Consider the following 14,904-nt stretch of genomic DNA (forward strand, 5'->3'; position numbering starts at 1 on the left):
GGAGCTGTGGGATTAGTTCCGCTAATGTTGAAAAATGCTCTTGTTCTCCGCAATATGATGGATAAGTTTGAATAAGGTTGAATGTTTAGTAAAGACATTTTGCGTTCTTGTTTAGAAATTAAGGATATTCACTTATAGAGAAAGCTGAGAATATATATATTTATCAAGACCTCTTTTCTTCCGGGAGTAAACACGGAAGATTTAGATCGACACACCAAACAGAGATGGCGGACACCGCGCGCGCAGCGTCAGAGTCGGATGGCTGTTTAAACTCAGAAAACAAATCAGAGATGGAGGCACCAAAATCATCAGGGGACGATAAAGAGGAGAGCACAAATCTCAGCCAGGATCCTTTTAAGAAACCGGCCATTTTCGCTGCTCCGTCTGTAGCACTGAAGAAGAGCAAAAGTGTGCAGAAGATCGCATCTGAGTCTGACAGCGCTGTAATCACTAAAGATCAACCCAAACCCGAGGCATCAGATGAGAAAGAACCTTCTAAAGAATCCGCAGGGAATGATGATCAGTCCTTTAAACATGATCCTGAAAGTCTAAATCAAGCTCCTGTCCCTGAGAAGCCTCTTACAAAAGAAAAGCAGGTCAATGCAACAGCAAAACCAGAGATCAAATCCAAAAAACCAGCCAAAGTGCCACCAAGTGGTAAATTTCCTCCTCTTCCATACACAGAGCCTCCATGGGCTGGGGTACCTGGTGTCCCTTACACCTTTGAGCTGCTTAAAAATGGTGCCATACTGGACGCAGTGCCTCTCACTCAGCAGAGTTACTTTGTGGTGGGACGCTTACCGGTGTGTGACATCTCTCTGGAGCATCCCTCCATCTCACGATATCATGCCGTGGTGCAGTATCGTGGAAAAGCAGGAGACCCCGGTGCCGTAGGAGAGGAGCTCGGATTCTACATCTACGATCTGGGCAGTACTCACGGCACCTTTGTAAACAAGAACAAGATCCCGCCCAAAACTTATATAAGACTGCACGTCGGCCACGTCCTGAAGTTCGGAGGAAGCACTAGGCTCTTTATCCTCCAGGTTAGGGAGGTCATGTTTTAAAGTTTACCCTGGCATAAAAGAGTGATTGTTGTTTCTTATGCTTCCTGTTTGCTCTTTATATACCAGGGTCCCGAATCGGATGAAGAGGCAGAGTCGGAGCTGACGGTTACAGAGCTGAAAGAGCAGGCCAGAAAGCAGCGAGAAGACCTAGAGAAGAGGATGATGGGAGATGGTTCAGATAATGATGATGATGATGATGATGATAAGGAGGAGAAGAATGGAGAGAAGGTTGCTGGTGGAAGAAGTGCTGCAGAAGACAGTGGCTGCTCATGGGGAATGGGTAACATTACCATCTAATCATTATTACATTTCATTTTGCTCTAAGAAGTCTTGGTATTAACTGATTAACTCATATTAACCTACTAAACATTCCTACTAACCCCAAGTTAGTCTGGAAATTTAGTATTTCATACTACTAGAAGAATAAATGAAAGAAAAACATCAACATTTTTTTTAAAAAACTGAATTATTCTGTATGCCCAAAGCAACACTAAACAGAAGAGACTATTTACAAATTTATAAGAATCATAAGTACATAAGTTAATTTTGTAAATGAAGATTTGGGAGGACCATGTAATGAAAATAATGGAAAGAACCTTTGAGCAAGGTGCGGTTGTCCATTTTAATCCCAACAGTCACACAGTCCTACGGTTATTCAAGGGTTCTTTTGGTTAGCTTTCAAAGGTTCTACCTGGAACCTTTTCTTGATGGAGACTGTAATGAACTTTTCCCATCTAAAAGCCTGTTTGGTGGCTGAGAGACTGGACACTACACAATGATGAATGAGTAAGGCTGTTGCCATAGAAACAGTCTAGAAATTACATTTACTTTATGTTTGCTCCTGTGTGGATGTAAATTTTATGCCTAGTGCAAAACAACTTTGTGATACTAAAGATCTGCAATTAAATACCAATGTTAGATTCATGAAATATATACAGTATATAACTACAATTTAATTAGATTTAATTTAAAAGCTAAACAAAGTCTCTGATCAGAACTGTGTAGCAACAACAAAACCAGGAACATAAGCAATTTGTGAACTGTTAGAAAGTGCGAGTACTAGAAAAGTGTGTAAAAATGACACTGGAGCTTCCACAGCCTTTAGTTTTTTTACACTTGAGTAACAAACATAGTATGTTGGTGTGTTTTGTGCGTACATCTCACTGAAGCAAATGGCTAATTTTGACATCACTTGTAGGAAATAGATACAGTGTGTGTGTGAGTGTGTGTGTGTGTACAGAAAAACGTTTGTATGTCAGTAAAGAAAGCAGCATATTGCATAAGAGACACTTTTCAGACAAAAAAAACATAATGAAGGCTGCTGGGTTTTGCTGCAAAAATAAGAAGCAAGTGTGACAGTCAAAGTCTCCAGAAGAACTGTGGCTGCTTCTGCAAGATGCTCAGTAACACTTACACTCATTTCCTTATAAAACTGCACACATTGTATCTGAGACTAATATTTTTATTTTAAAGCAAAGGGTCGTCACACCAAATATTGAATTTCTGTCACTTATTACTGTTTACTGCCCTTCGTAGTATTTTTTAAAATGTAGAAACATTTAATTTCATTATCTTTGCTGTACAGCATGTCTTTGCATGTGCCTAAGACTTTTGCACATATATGTATGTATATAATTTTTTTTTTATATATTGTTGAATGAACAGGAGAGGATGCCGCCCCAGAAGAGGAGGAGAATGAGGAGAATCCATTTGCCACAGAGTTTCAAGAGGACCAGGAAGCAGCCTACCTGAAGGATCCTAAAAAGGCTCTGCAAGGGTTTTATGATCGAGAAGGTAGACTATGTTAAAGTCTTGTTATAGTTTAGCAAATAATTCTGACTGAATATGAATATAATCATTCTTTTGTGATTTCAGGAGAAGAACTGGAGTTTGAATATGACGACAAAGGACATGGCACCTGGCTCTGCAGAATCAAGTAACAAATACAATACTGATACTGATGAATGTGTTGACTGCAGCTCTGATTGTAGTTCCAGCTGTAAGACAAATCACAGGTTGATTGTAAGGAGCTCATTCGAATACTTTATTGTTTCTATAGTAACAACGTGCACAGGAATTGTATGGCAGATGCTGAGGTTTCTCGGTAACATTACAAGCTGCATTTGTGTGGTTATATTGAGTTCAAGAGAACGAAAAAAGAAAACAGGGAACGACTGTTCCTAAGTAATAATGGGAACTAACTTGCTTCACCGCCATCCCACAGCATTAAATGTACCTATAAACATTATTTGAACCTATTAAATGAACTTTATTATCTTTAATAAATCGTAGCTTTGGAAAATTGCTGTGGTATAAGAGCGATAAAAGACTTTAGCACATGCTGTTATAGGAAAATAATCAATAAACAATATTTTCTTATATATTCCTTTTTTTTCTGCAGGTTGCCGGTGGATGATGCTATGGGTAGGCAGCTGGTCGCTGAAGTCACACACTCGGGGAGAAAGAAGGAGGCGGCTGTACAGTGCTGTTTGGAGGCGTGCCGCATGCTGGAGGCTCGAGGTCTGCTGAGGCAGGAGGCAGGTTAGTGGCTACAAGCAGCAACCCTGTGCTTATCGCAGGAAATGTATTCACAACACACTTAGTACTGTTTGCCTTTGTAGTACACAGCTGTAGAAGAGTAATGATGTATAAGCTCACTATCCGTTGTCACCCAGAAGAGGTTGGGTTTCCTTTTGAATCTGGTTCCTCATAAGCTTTCATCATATGCCACTGCTGCCTCTGGCGCGCTCACTGAGGATCGAAATCTACATCCGGATTTCTGTAAAGCTGCTTTGTGATGATGTCTATTGATAAAAACGCTATACATATAAAATGGAATAGAATTGATCTCCTGGGCCAGTCATGGAAATAGATGTGCCAGGTGATGTATTGCACAAAATCTTTTTTTTTTTTCTCTCAAATTTGTTATTCCAATCTTCCACAGATATGCAGTGGAATGCAGGGCAACATCCTTATGTACAAAATCATCACTCTACAGTTTCTGTGCAAATGACACTTGATCATAAACCATCATGAGCAGCAGTATATTAGAGTATTTGGTCATCATTGTTACACTGAGTGCACACACACACAACCATACTGGAAAAGTATGTGATTTAATGAGATTGTTGCTGCTGTCTCTTGCCTCTAGTCTCCCGCAAGCGTAAAAAGAAAAACTGGGAGGAAGACGACTATTACGACAGCGATGATGACTCCTTCCTGGACCGGACGGGTACTGTTGAGAGGAAGAGGAAAGAACGCATGAAGAAAGCTGGCAAGATCCAGGAGAAACCTGAGACATACAACTCTCTGGTAAATAATCTGTATAACACTCCCTGCTCACGCTGCAGCACTCTCAGGTTATAGCTCGAAAGGTTCTGCTTTTAACTACTACGATTATTGTAGTTAGTTAGTAACTAATAAGTAACTAATATTTATATTTTATCTTCTTTATCTTCATTATTTTTAAGGTTGCTAAGCTCGCTGAAGTGGAGAAAGAACTAGCTACAACTGAGAACACACTCAAATCTTCTGAGAAAGGTGAGATGATGACTGTCTGTATGATGGCTGTCTTTCTTTCTTTCTTTCTTTCTTTCTTTCTTTCTTTCTTTCTGTTTTGCTCTCTCTTTTGTTCTCTCTCTCTCTGTCTATTTTTCATTCTTTTATTTTCTTTATATTTTCTTCCTCTAGCTTATTTGGGTTGTTTTTTCTGCCTTACCTTCTGTCCTACCTTTCATCCATTATATATATTTGACTTTCTTTCTTTCTTTTTTTCTCACTCGTACTGTATATGTATGTAACTCTTGCTTGTGTATTGTATGTAGTGCATACCTGTGTAATTTTCTGTGGTTTGTGTATTTAAATCCGTCACTAGGGGACTCCAGCTCAGCTACAGAGGACCCTCTGGATGCGTTTATGAGCTCTGTGCGCAGTCAGGCTGCTGTGGACGTGGTGCAGAGGAAGAAGCTGCACCTGCATGTGGCCGAGCTGAAGAAAGAAGAGCAGCGACTGCGGAAGCTCATCGAATTAACCAGACCCACACAGCTGCCCTCGTTGCAGAGCCGGTGAGACTTACAGATTGAATTTATAGTCATCGGAAAGAAGAAATTAATTTGTGAATGTACATGCGCATGGCATTGACATCCTATACAAGGTGTATTCCTGCCTCGGGCCCTGGATAGATTCCCGATCCACTGCAACCCTGATCAGGATAAAGCACTTACTGAAGATGAATGAATAAAAGACGAAGATCTGTACGTAACTGTGTTCCTCTGTCATCTCTCACAGGCCTGGCACTCAATCATCTGAGTCTGACAAGCCCAAGAAGTTAGCCCTGCCTTTGTTTGGTGCTATGAAAGGTGGCAGCAAATTTAAACTGAAGACAGGGACCATAGGGGTGAGGCCATCTTTATTTCTCTTCTCCTCATTACCGTCATGAATCATCATAAATATATCTGCTATGATCATCTCTGTCAGTCAAATATTACTCCTTGTTAGCTTTGTTAAGTGTTTAACTGCAAACGTTCTCATGCACCCAAACAGAAGTTGCCTCCAAAAAGGCCCAACCTGCCTCCTCAGCTCTTCAACATGAAAGAACTACCGCCTGGAGGAGAGGAGGAAGAAGAGGAGGATGAGCAAGAGGAAGGAGCAGAAAAACCATATGAAATGGACAAAGAGTGTAAAGATGAGGAGAAAGAGAGCACAGCTGCTATAGAGGCTGATATGGAGCCGGCACAGGCTGATGAGACGGAGCACGTCGAGGCCTCCAGTGCCAGCAAACACGCAGAAGAAACCTGTTCAAGGAGCCCTAAAGGTCAGTGTGCAATTAAAACTAACGCACACTTAATAAAGTTGATGCTGGATTACTGATTCCTATTACATGCTAGTATGTTATTCTTATTAAGGAGATTATTGACATATTTACACACATTTTTCAGTCTCTCACTTTCTCCCACTATATAAATAAAATTATAAATTGCATGCCAAAAACACAGGCATTTGTCAAACCAGGTCATTTAACTTATCTTTATATATATATATATATATATATATATATATATATATATATATATATATATATATATATATATATATATATATATATATATATATATTCACAATAATTACACAATGTAATTTTCTACATTAAATACTTTCTAAATATTTTTTCCAAACATTGTTTCATAGGCTATGACACCAAATAACCCATTTTAAATGAACTATCTCACTCAATTTAGATGAAAAATGGCTTCATGATAGCTCATATAAAAAATAGAAATGGTTAATGTGAGGTGGATTTAGCAGTGGGATTTTTTTCTCATGAATTCATTCATATGCAGTCTAATGAATTGTCCCTCACTCTTTAGAATTCCTATTTAATGTGAGATGGGAATGTAATGATTAATGTGTAATGTAGACATTGTAAGCGTGACAGCTTGTTTATTATCCTCACCATGGCTTTCTTAGCTAACTTGAAAGTTAATTCTAGATAGCTGACAAGTGGTGCTAACAAAATACCAGCTACATCCCCATCTACCTGTAGCGCCCTAAATACTGATAAATGCAATAATATTTTAAGACAAGAAGTCTTGTCTTTGTGCCATTTCTGCAAAGAAGAAAAAACATTTTTCCCTCAGAATTGACTCATCACATATTAAACTTATTATAAATAAATGTCCCTATTATCACAGCATTTATAAAATCTATACAATACATATACATTTTAGCTCAGATTTCAGAAATGCAGAGATTCAGATGAAACTTTACAATTAACCACACCATAGCTGTTAAGATGTGATCAGGAGTAAAAAAGATTTAGGGACGGGGTTACATCTTTCTCTGGGGTGACCTCCCTCATACTGCTCTATGCTGTAATGTTAAGAGCTAATAAAGAAACAGTACATATTAATAACAAATAACATTAACCTAGACCCTTTAGTGAGCGTACACAAGTTGAGAGGTCTACAGTTATGTAGTTGTCCTATATATTATATACACTACATGGCCAAAAGTATGTAGACACCTGACCATCACACCCATATGTGGGTCTTCTCCAACCACAAAATTATCTAGAATGTCTTTGTGTGCCGTAGCTTTAAGATTTCCCTTCACTGCAATTAAAGGGACCAAAACATGTTTCAGCATGACAATGCCCCGGTGCACAAGGCAAGGTCCACAGAGACATGGTTTGCCAAAGTTGATGTGGAAGAACTCGAGTGTCCCGAGCCCTGACCTCAACCCCACTGAACACCTTTGGGATGAACTGGAACGCCGACATCAGTGCCCAACCTCACAGAGCTGAATGAGCACAAATCCCACAGCCTTGTTCCAAAACCTAGTGGAAAGCCTTCCTAGATGAGTGGAGGCTGTTATAACAGCAAAGGAAGGACCAACTCGTTGTTAATGGTTTCAGAATGGGCACAAATGGACATGATAGTCAGGTGCACACATACTTTTTGCCATGTAGTGTATATGAGGAGCAGTACAGGGGGTGGAAAAGTCACTAGTGTAGATATCAGGGCTATTGGTTTTTCATTCACAGTTGCGTGGTGGACGGTTAGGTTCAGTAGGCTAGGCTGTATAGCAGTTATGTACATCACTCATCCAACAACCAGAGAAAGGAAAACTCTCAGAAGAAAACCTTTCATTTGATATGTTTGTTTAAATGTAGCATCCAACTGGTTCAGATATTTCTCAGTGGGGGGAAAAGCAGCTTGAAGCTGTTTTGTGTGTGTGTGTGTGTGTGTGTGTGTGTGTGTGTATACACTGAGGACATGGTCTGGCTGTTTGTAGGTAATAACTATTTTTACTACCCATATTAATTAGCTCAAACAAATGCTAGGCGATCTTTCCAGTGTCAGGAATATGAAGGGATGATAGAGCAGTATAGCACAAAAACGGTTATATAACTCAACTGCTGGCACAACACAGATTCATCTCATGTTTAAACACTTGAGAATGAAGATGCTAGCTCAGATAATGTCTGTACAAGCTACAAAAAGCACCACAGCACACAGCTGAAATGTTAAAGGCTTTCTGCCTTTTTGAATGTGATAACTCTTCAGCAGAGATGTTGTCAGAAAAGGATAAAGACTATGGCTACATAAAGTCAGCCTCTGTCAGGAATTCAAGTACTCGCTTATGTTCCAAAGTCTGTTTCATTAGCTCACCATATTTTTATGCTAGCTGTCAATTTTTAGTATAGTTAATTAGACATCGAGGCACGTGTAACATGGGACTGGGAAAACATTTGAGCGTTTACCTGCCTGGTGGGCTAGTAAATAAATGATTTGTCCATCCAGTTCTTTTTTAAGCTGTATGAAGTGCTTGAGATGCTGTAACAGACTTTGACCACAAGGCTGCACTGTTAGGCTTTTTTCTAATGTCTGCTCAAGTATTTGGTAAACAAAAATTCATTTGTGACTATTGGTTGATTTTGTGTTTTAAAGAGAAAAGCCAGAACTCAGAGAGACAACCAGTAAAGAGGCCTTCCTCACATGGAAAAGAGAAGGCTACATCAGTTCATCCTAAAGACGACTCCTCCTCAGCACCTCAAGGTACACTTGTGTTATAAAGGGAATGTATTCTTGTTGAGCAACACACAATCTTGAACTTTTTAAACTTTCCAGGGGAAGACCAACCTCCTCTGAAGAAGAGTGGGAAGATGATTGGTCCCAGTAGGGTACGTAGTGTATTTTTTCCCTACATGTTTATGGCAAGAGACATTTTAGTATTTTATACAACGCTACAGATTCCCTAAAGGCTTGTGCCTACACATGGTGATGTGAGTGTATGAGTGTGCGTTGGTGCAATGTTTGCAATAGGATGACTCACAAAACAATATCTCAAAGTGCATTTTGATTTCATGACGCACATTTGAAGTGTTATTTTCACTGATGAGCCTTCAGCCATCTCCAGATTTATTTGCACCCTTAGTAAAGATGGGTAAAAAATATTACTTCCTGATGACTTAACATATTTCATTCTCTGAAATGTGACAATTATTGGCACCCCATAATTCCGATGAATAAAAAGAAACGCAAACATGTTCTTTTTTTATATTTTACTTTAAGTTCACCTGTGTTTAGGAACTCTGAAGTGATCGACTTCCTGTTTCACTGGCGTATAAATATGAGGTGTGACTGAGAACATAATTCCTTGATTAATCATCAGTATGGGGAAGCGAATGCACGAAGGAAATGAGATAAGTGTGTTGTCATTCATAAACTGGGTAATGGCTATAAAATTTGCTACACACCTGGAAATGCCCTGTTAATAATTAAGAAGTTTAAAACAACCAGCAAACCATTTTAACGAACCTGCCTGGAAGAGGATGTGAAATGTATTTTGTCTCCACACACGGTGAGGACGATGGTTGGAGAGAGAAGCAATAATTTCTCCAGGGATCACAGATGAGGAAGATTGTAGCATTCTGGGGTCACTAAATCTCCACAATTACAATTAGACACCACCTCCATGCCAGCAAACTATTTGGAAATCATGCCAGAAAAAGCCTTTTCTTTCATCTAACCATGTATGTAAGCACCTGGAGTTGATAAAATGATACTGGAACTGGGTTCTATGGTCAGATGAGACAACAAACACTCAAGATGGGAAAGGTCATTATACAGGGGGAAAAAAAAAAACTTATTCCTGACTGTTAAGTATGGTGGAGGTTCTGTGATGTGGGGCTGTTTTTCCTTCAACCACCCTCGGAATCTTGTTGGGATACATAACATCATGGACACCATGAAGTAGCAGAGGATTTAATGAAAATTTGTCTGCCTCTGCCAAGAAGTTACAGCTGGGACGTGGTTAGATCTTCTAGCAGGATGGTGATCCAAAACATACATCTCAATCCACACAAAAGTGATCCACTGACCACAGAGTTGAGCTTTTGACAGGCCGTGACAGTTCCCTGAACTAAACCCCTTTGAAAACATGGAATGAGCTGAAGAGGAGAGCGCACAAGAGAGAACCCAGAACTCTGAAGAATCTGGAGAGAGTCTGTTTTAAGGAGTCCGCTGAGATTTAGATGAAATCTAAGGAGGATTATCTGCGAGGATTATTGCAGAAGACTTGTTGGTGGGGAGGCCACACAAAGTAATGCAGGGGTGCCAATAATTGCGACACAATGTGTGGTTTGTTAAAAAAGATTTTTAGATATATTTAGATAAGAGTTTATGTTCTTAGAATAAATTTACTTCAATTAAAAATTAGAATTTGGAGGCATTTGGAGTGTCAGATCAAGCAGAAAGATATATAATTATTATATATATATATATATATATATATATATATATATATATATATATATATATATATATATATATATATATATATATATTTTTTTTTTTTACATAGCTTTACCAAAGGTGCCAATAACTCTGGAGCTAACTGCACAACGGTATGTAATATGTGCACATAATGATATCTTTGTGTATTCCTCCAGCCTCCAAGCACCTTGTCCAAACAGTACCCAGAGGACGACCCTGATTACTGTGTGTGGGTGCCTCCAGCAGGTACTGTAGCAGCCGCCTACTTAAAGGTTGAGTTAATCAGGAAAACATATATATAAATGCATAAATTAATTGTAGCCAGGACCAATTCTTTTATTTATGCTCATGCTCCAGTTTTCATTCAGCAAGTGCAATATTCATACTCAGTACAGTGGTTAGTGTTTTCTGTTCTTTGATCAGACAACTCTTAAGATGCTGATTTCCCATAATCATGCCTAGCCTAGAAATTCCTTCAGGCTGAGTAAGTACCTGAGCCAAAGTCTGTTTGGAAAAGGGGAAAAAGAGGGAAGTGAATGTATAACACAGCTGCAACCCACAGCAATTAGTAATTATGGGAACTCAAGTAATGCATTTTTGTTCAGACCACTGACAACAAAGCTATTGTGTTACGATAAGATAACGGCTTGGTTCTGAAGTCAGCCTGAACTTTTTTACTTGGTATGAAAGTTTGGGCCTTGATCTTGTTGACATGAATGCTATCCTAATATAGAAACTAATGACCTCCATTGCACTGTTGTATCCGCCATATGGTCTTTCATGAGCTCACTGTAAGATAAGCATTAACATCTGAGGTTAGATTTTTTTTTAATGCAGATAGGCATGAAAAACTGTTTGAGAAATCAAAAAGGAACACTGGGCCTCTTTTATCAAACTGGATATGAATGAATTTCTTTCGTAAATTGTTCACAGGAACATTGCCACAAGAAATGTGGTATTCATAAAAATCCAGTTAGTTTTTAGGCTAAAAAATATTCCTATCCTACAAGAGCCACTGAGTTTGAGTAAATGTATATATATATGGAGACTCATTCATGTAAACCACGTTTGCTTAAAGCTTCAAATGGTATAACTGGCGTGAGTTGCTGCACATTTTATATACATGTTATTTAACTATTTAAACATGTTAAGTTTAAATAGCTTATTTATTTAAATTGCACCACGAATATAGTGAAACTCAGTCGTTTCATCAGTGGCAAAGGCAAATAAGACTAGCCATTCAATTTGGTGAAAGAAATGGTGCCGTATAAAAGGAGGAAGAGTTGTGTCTGTGGTAGCTAATGTGCTGCAATAGCTGAGCTACATTACTGGAAGATTTAGCGCACTCTGTGCCTAGGAGGCACTCTTAAGCTGTTTAGTTGTCATTTTGCTCTTTGAGCTCACTGAGAGCTTTGCCTTTTATGGAGTTTTATGGGTGTCACTAAGTGCAGATCAGCTATGCTTTGAATGTGCTTTGATTAGTATCTATCAACATCCTTATGTCAGTATGAAGAAAATTAGCAAAGATTTTGTAAATCTGCCAGGAATTTTTAGTTTGTTTTGGCCTACAAAAAACATGAAATAACTTTGAAATCAACTTTTGAACTTTTGAAATCAAAAAAAAACAAACTGATAAATGAGGCCCATTGACTGTTATGCTTTGAGAAGTTTCCATTGAAAATTTTGGTTTTGCTTCCAATTAAGGCATTAATGTGAGACACATGTCTATGAATACTGCTGTCTTGTGTGAACTGCATTTCTCTGTTTTGTTTGAACAGGTCAGACTGGTGATGGTCGGACTCATCTTAACGACAAATATGGCTACTGAGAGCATGACAGTGTGAAGGGTGTAAGGGCAAGTCCAGCTGATAAAATACACAATTCCCTCAAAAGTCTGGATGGTTTATGGAGACTTGAGCACTATGCAAATGGATTGTGAGCAGGACATTTTCATGCATTGTTTGGCTTACCATCTGTGTTCACACTTACATTGTGTGTTCTTAGTGCACAGTGCAAATGGGTCTGGGAAAAGGAGCAGAGGAGAAGGATAGAGCACTGCAAACACTGCAAGGATTTTCAGATATTAAATCAGAGATTTAATGGAGCAGTCATTGACTGTGGTCGGGTCAAGCACTTAGATCTTCTGCATTTCGAATCCTGATATGTTCACCCACAGCTAGCTAGTCATACGGGACACTTAAAGGAGAAACCCACCCTGAATGACTTGCATATTAATCTTCAATGCCATCCATGATGTGTTTTACTGATGAAATTCTAAGCTAACTTATTTTGTTTAAACTTGTTTTGTCAACACAGTGGTCCATTTTCACTTTGGTTAATGGCTTCCTACATCATCCACAATGCCAGTAGTGGTGCCAGTTATGTTTGAGATCATTGAACGCTATTGGAAATGCACTACTGATGTCCTCTAGTGACGTCAGCATGGCACACAAGCACCAATTTCTCACGGGTATAAAGAAAAAACAGCAGCATTCGACAAATTAGCCCCAGAATCACTAAACTTATCACACATATTGCCATCCTGGGCAAGATCTTAGGCCATCCTAAGTGAAGTTATTAAGCCGCTCAGTCAGGCACAGCAAGTGTTCAGGCTGGATCTGTGTTCAGCTTGCGTTACCTTAGCCGAGAGAGGGCGAGTGTATTCACCAGCCATCTGGATGCTTGCTCTGTATCCTAGGTTTGAGAGCAAGCTGTCCATGAATCAAGTGACACAAATGTGTGTGTAAGTTTGACGTACATGTCGGGGGGTGGGGGAGTGTGTTATGTGTATGTGTTCCCTCTATTTGATATTAATGAAGAGTGACTCAGTGTTAAGAAGGCGTGTTGGCATGAATGTGTGTTGTTTTGTCCAAGGAAAGATTATGCCCTCCCACAGACTCCACAACTCTCTAGTAATACTGTTCCTTTTTTTTCATCCCTTTATTTAATTGTTCTTTAGTCCTGGACAAGATGTAAAGGAAAAGTGTATTTTTTATTACTCGTCTTTTTGTAAATAAATGGTTCAATGTATAATGCAAGCACTTTTTTTTTTATTATTATTTATTGTTAGCATAAGGTGTGTGTGTATATACATTATTTATATATATATATATATATATATATATATATATATAAGATCAATCTTGCATGCAGCATCTGTTTGGTGAAACAAATATGAGTCTTTTATACCCTCTACCCTAGAATCACTGAAAAGGGAGAGCTATATTACCCATTCTGACCTGATTTTATTCGATATAAAACAGTAAATTAACTGTGAAAAAGAAATGTTTAATTACAAATGATCTAAGTATGTAATACAATTTCATTATTTTAACACAGCAGTCAATTACTCCATTCCAGAAATAATAATTCAACAATTTAATACCAAATTCTGGCTTTATTTTATAAAAGATTTTTCTTTTCTGAACAGGACATTTTCCAATGACTCATTACTCAGTTTCCTCTTTAAATTAAAGCCAGCTCTTATTACTATTTTTAAATAATTCCTCTTTTAATCGCATTCAAGACTACATGAGGTCCATGGAAGCAAGTTTCCACCATGTATGAGAAAATATTACACAGCTTGATCTCTAACTTAGTATTGCGCAATTGCAACTCTTTATCTTACACTTGTGAATTATCACCTAGTTATGACTTTTTATCTTGCAAATTAATATTACACAATGTACTTGTTAATGTCAAACATTTATAAAAAAGCATATATTTAAAAAAGCATATAAAAATGTTGCAGTTGTGTCATAATTATGAGGTAAAAAGTCGCAACTGTGAGATAAGTCTATGTAATATTTTCTTGTATGTGGAGTAACAACAATGTATAAGGGTCAAACATGATCACTGGTTGATCACACATTCAGTAGTCTCAGCCTCCTTTGCTCCACTCTTTTGTACACTTTTCTGGCTACAAGCCTCAGGATTTTGAAGGTTGCAATCTGATTGGCTCTCCACACCTCCACATGGCAGGTTCCAGTGGGAAAACAGACTTTTGAGCACTGTGACACAGTAAGCTTAGAGCCTGGGAAAGTGGTATCTTTATAATATAACTGTGAGAGGTAAATTCCTCTCTGAACTTCTGTGAGAGGCAGCCAACTGTTTAGAATGTGGCTTAAAATACCATCAGGTGTCACATTGCTTCAACCTGTTTCATCAGCCCAATTTACTATGGCATCTTGAAAATCCCTGTGACTGCGGTCCTTCATGGTTTTGGAGTCAGTAAGCATTCTCACAGACACTACCACTAGATTCAGAGGAAATGATTATCCAACCGGTGCCTCATGAAAAGAGGAATCTGTAAGTAAACCACATTGAAAACATCTCTCGTCAACCAAAGTGCTATACATGTTTGCACGTCGTCATATGATTATTTCATAATCTCCTTTGTATTTAATTCCCCCTGTTTCATACTTCATACTTCAGGGCCTGGCTGCTCATGACTATGCTGACAAACCTGATATTTTATGTAATACGATTATAGTTCATATGAGGAATAAATGTTCTGTACTGACCACTGTTATCACTAACAGCTGCAGTTCTAAAAGTGAAACATA

General features: G+C 38.5%; 1 protein-coding gene across 1 annotated transcript; it reads left to right on the forward strand.

The window, feature by feature from the left end:
* The first annotated feature begins 91 nt into the window (after nucleotides 1-91).
* slc4a1ap (solute carrier family 4 member 1 adaptor protein) lies at nucleotides 92-13,377 on the forward strand. The gene is made up of 14 exons (XM_026944253.3): nucleotides 92-1,043; nucleotides 1,131-1,344; nucleotides 2,730-2,858; nucleotides 2,940-3,000; nucleotides 3,466-3,605; nucleotides 4,216-4,376; nucleotides 4,535-4,604; nucleotides 4,939-5,128; nucleotides 5,352-5,460; nucleotides 5,607-5,877; nucleotides 8,513-8,620; nucleotides 8,693-8,745; nucleotides 10,516-10,585; nucleotides 12,118-13,377. Exons 1-14 carry the CDS (start codon nucleotides 225-227, stop codon nucleotides 12,165-12,167), a joined length of 2,445 nt encoding a protein of 814 aa, XP_026800054.3. The 5' UTR covers nucleotides 92-224; the 3' UTR covers nucleotides 12,168-13,377.
* The last annotated feature ends 1,527 nt before the right edge of the window (nucleotides 13,378-14,904 follow it).

The sequence above is a fragment of the Pangasianodon hypophthalmus genome, chromosome 10 (genome assembly GCF_027358585.1).
Source record: "Pangasianodon hypophthalmus isolate fPanHyp1 chromosome 10, fPanHyp1.pri, whole genome shotgun sequence".
NCBI lineage: Eukaryota > Metazoa > Chordata > Actinopteri > Siluriformes > Pangasiidae > Pangasianodon > Pangasianodon hypophthalmus.

Excerpts from the sequence above, each read along its gene's own strand:
- slc4a1ap (XM_026944253.3), top strand. The coding sequence starts at position 225 with ATGGCGGACACCGCGCGCGCAGCGTCAGAGTCGGATGGCTGTTTAAAC. Across the intron at positions 2,859-2,939 it reads AGGGTTTTATGATCGAGAAG|GAGAAGAACTGGAGTTTGAA; the intron begins GTAGACTATGTT and ends TTGTGATTTCAG. Across the intron at positions 5,129-5,351 it reads CTGCCCTCGTTGCAGAGCCG|GCCTGGCACTCAATCATCTG; the intron begins GTGAGACTTACA and ends CATCTCTCACAG.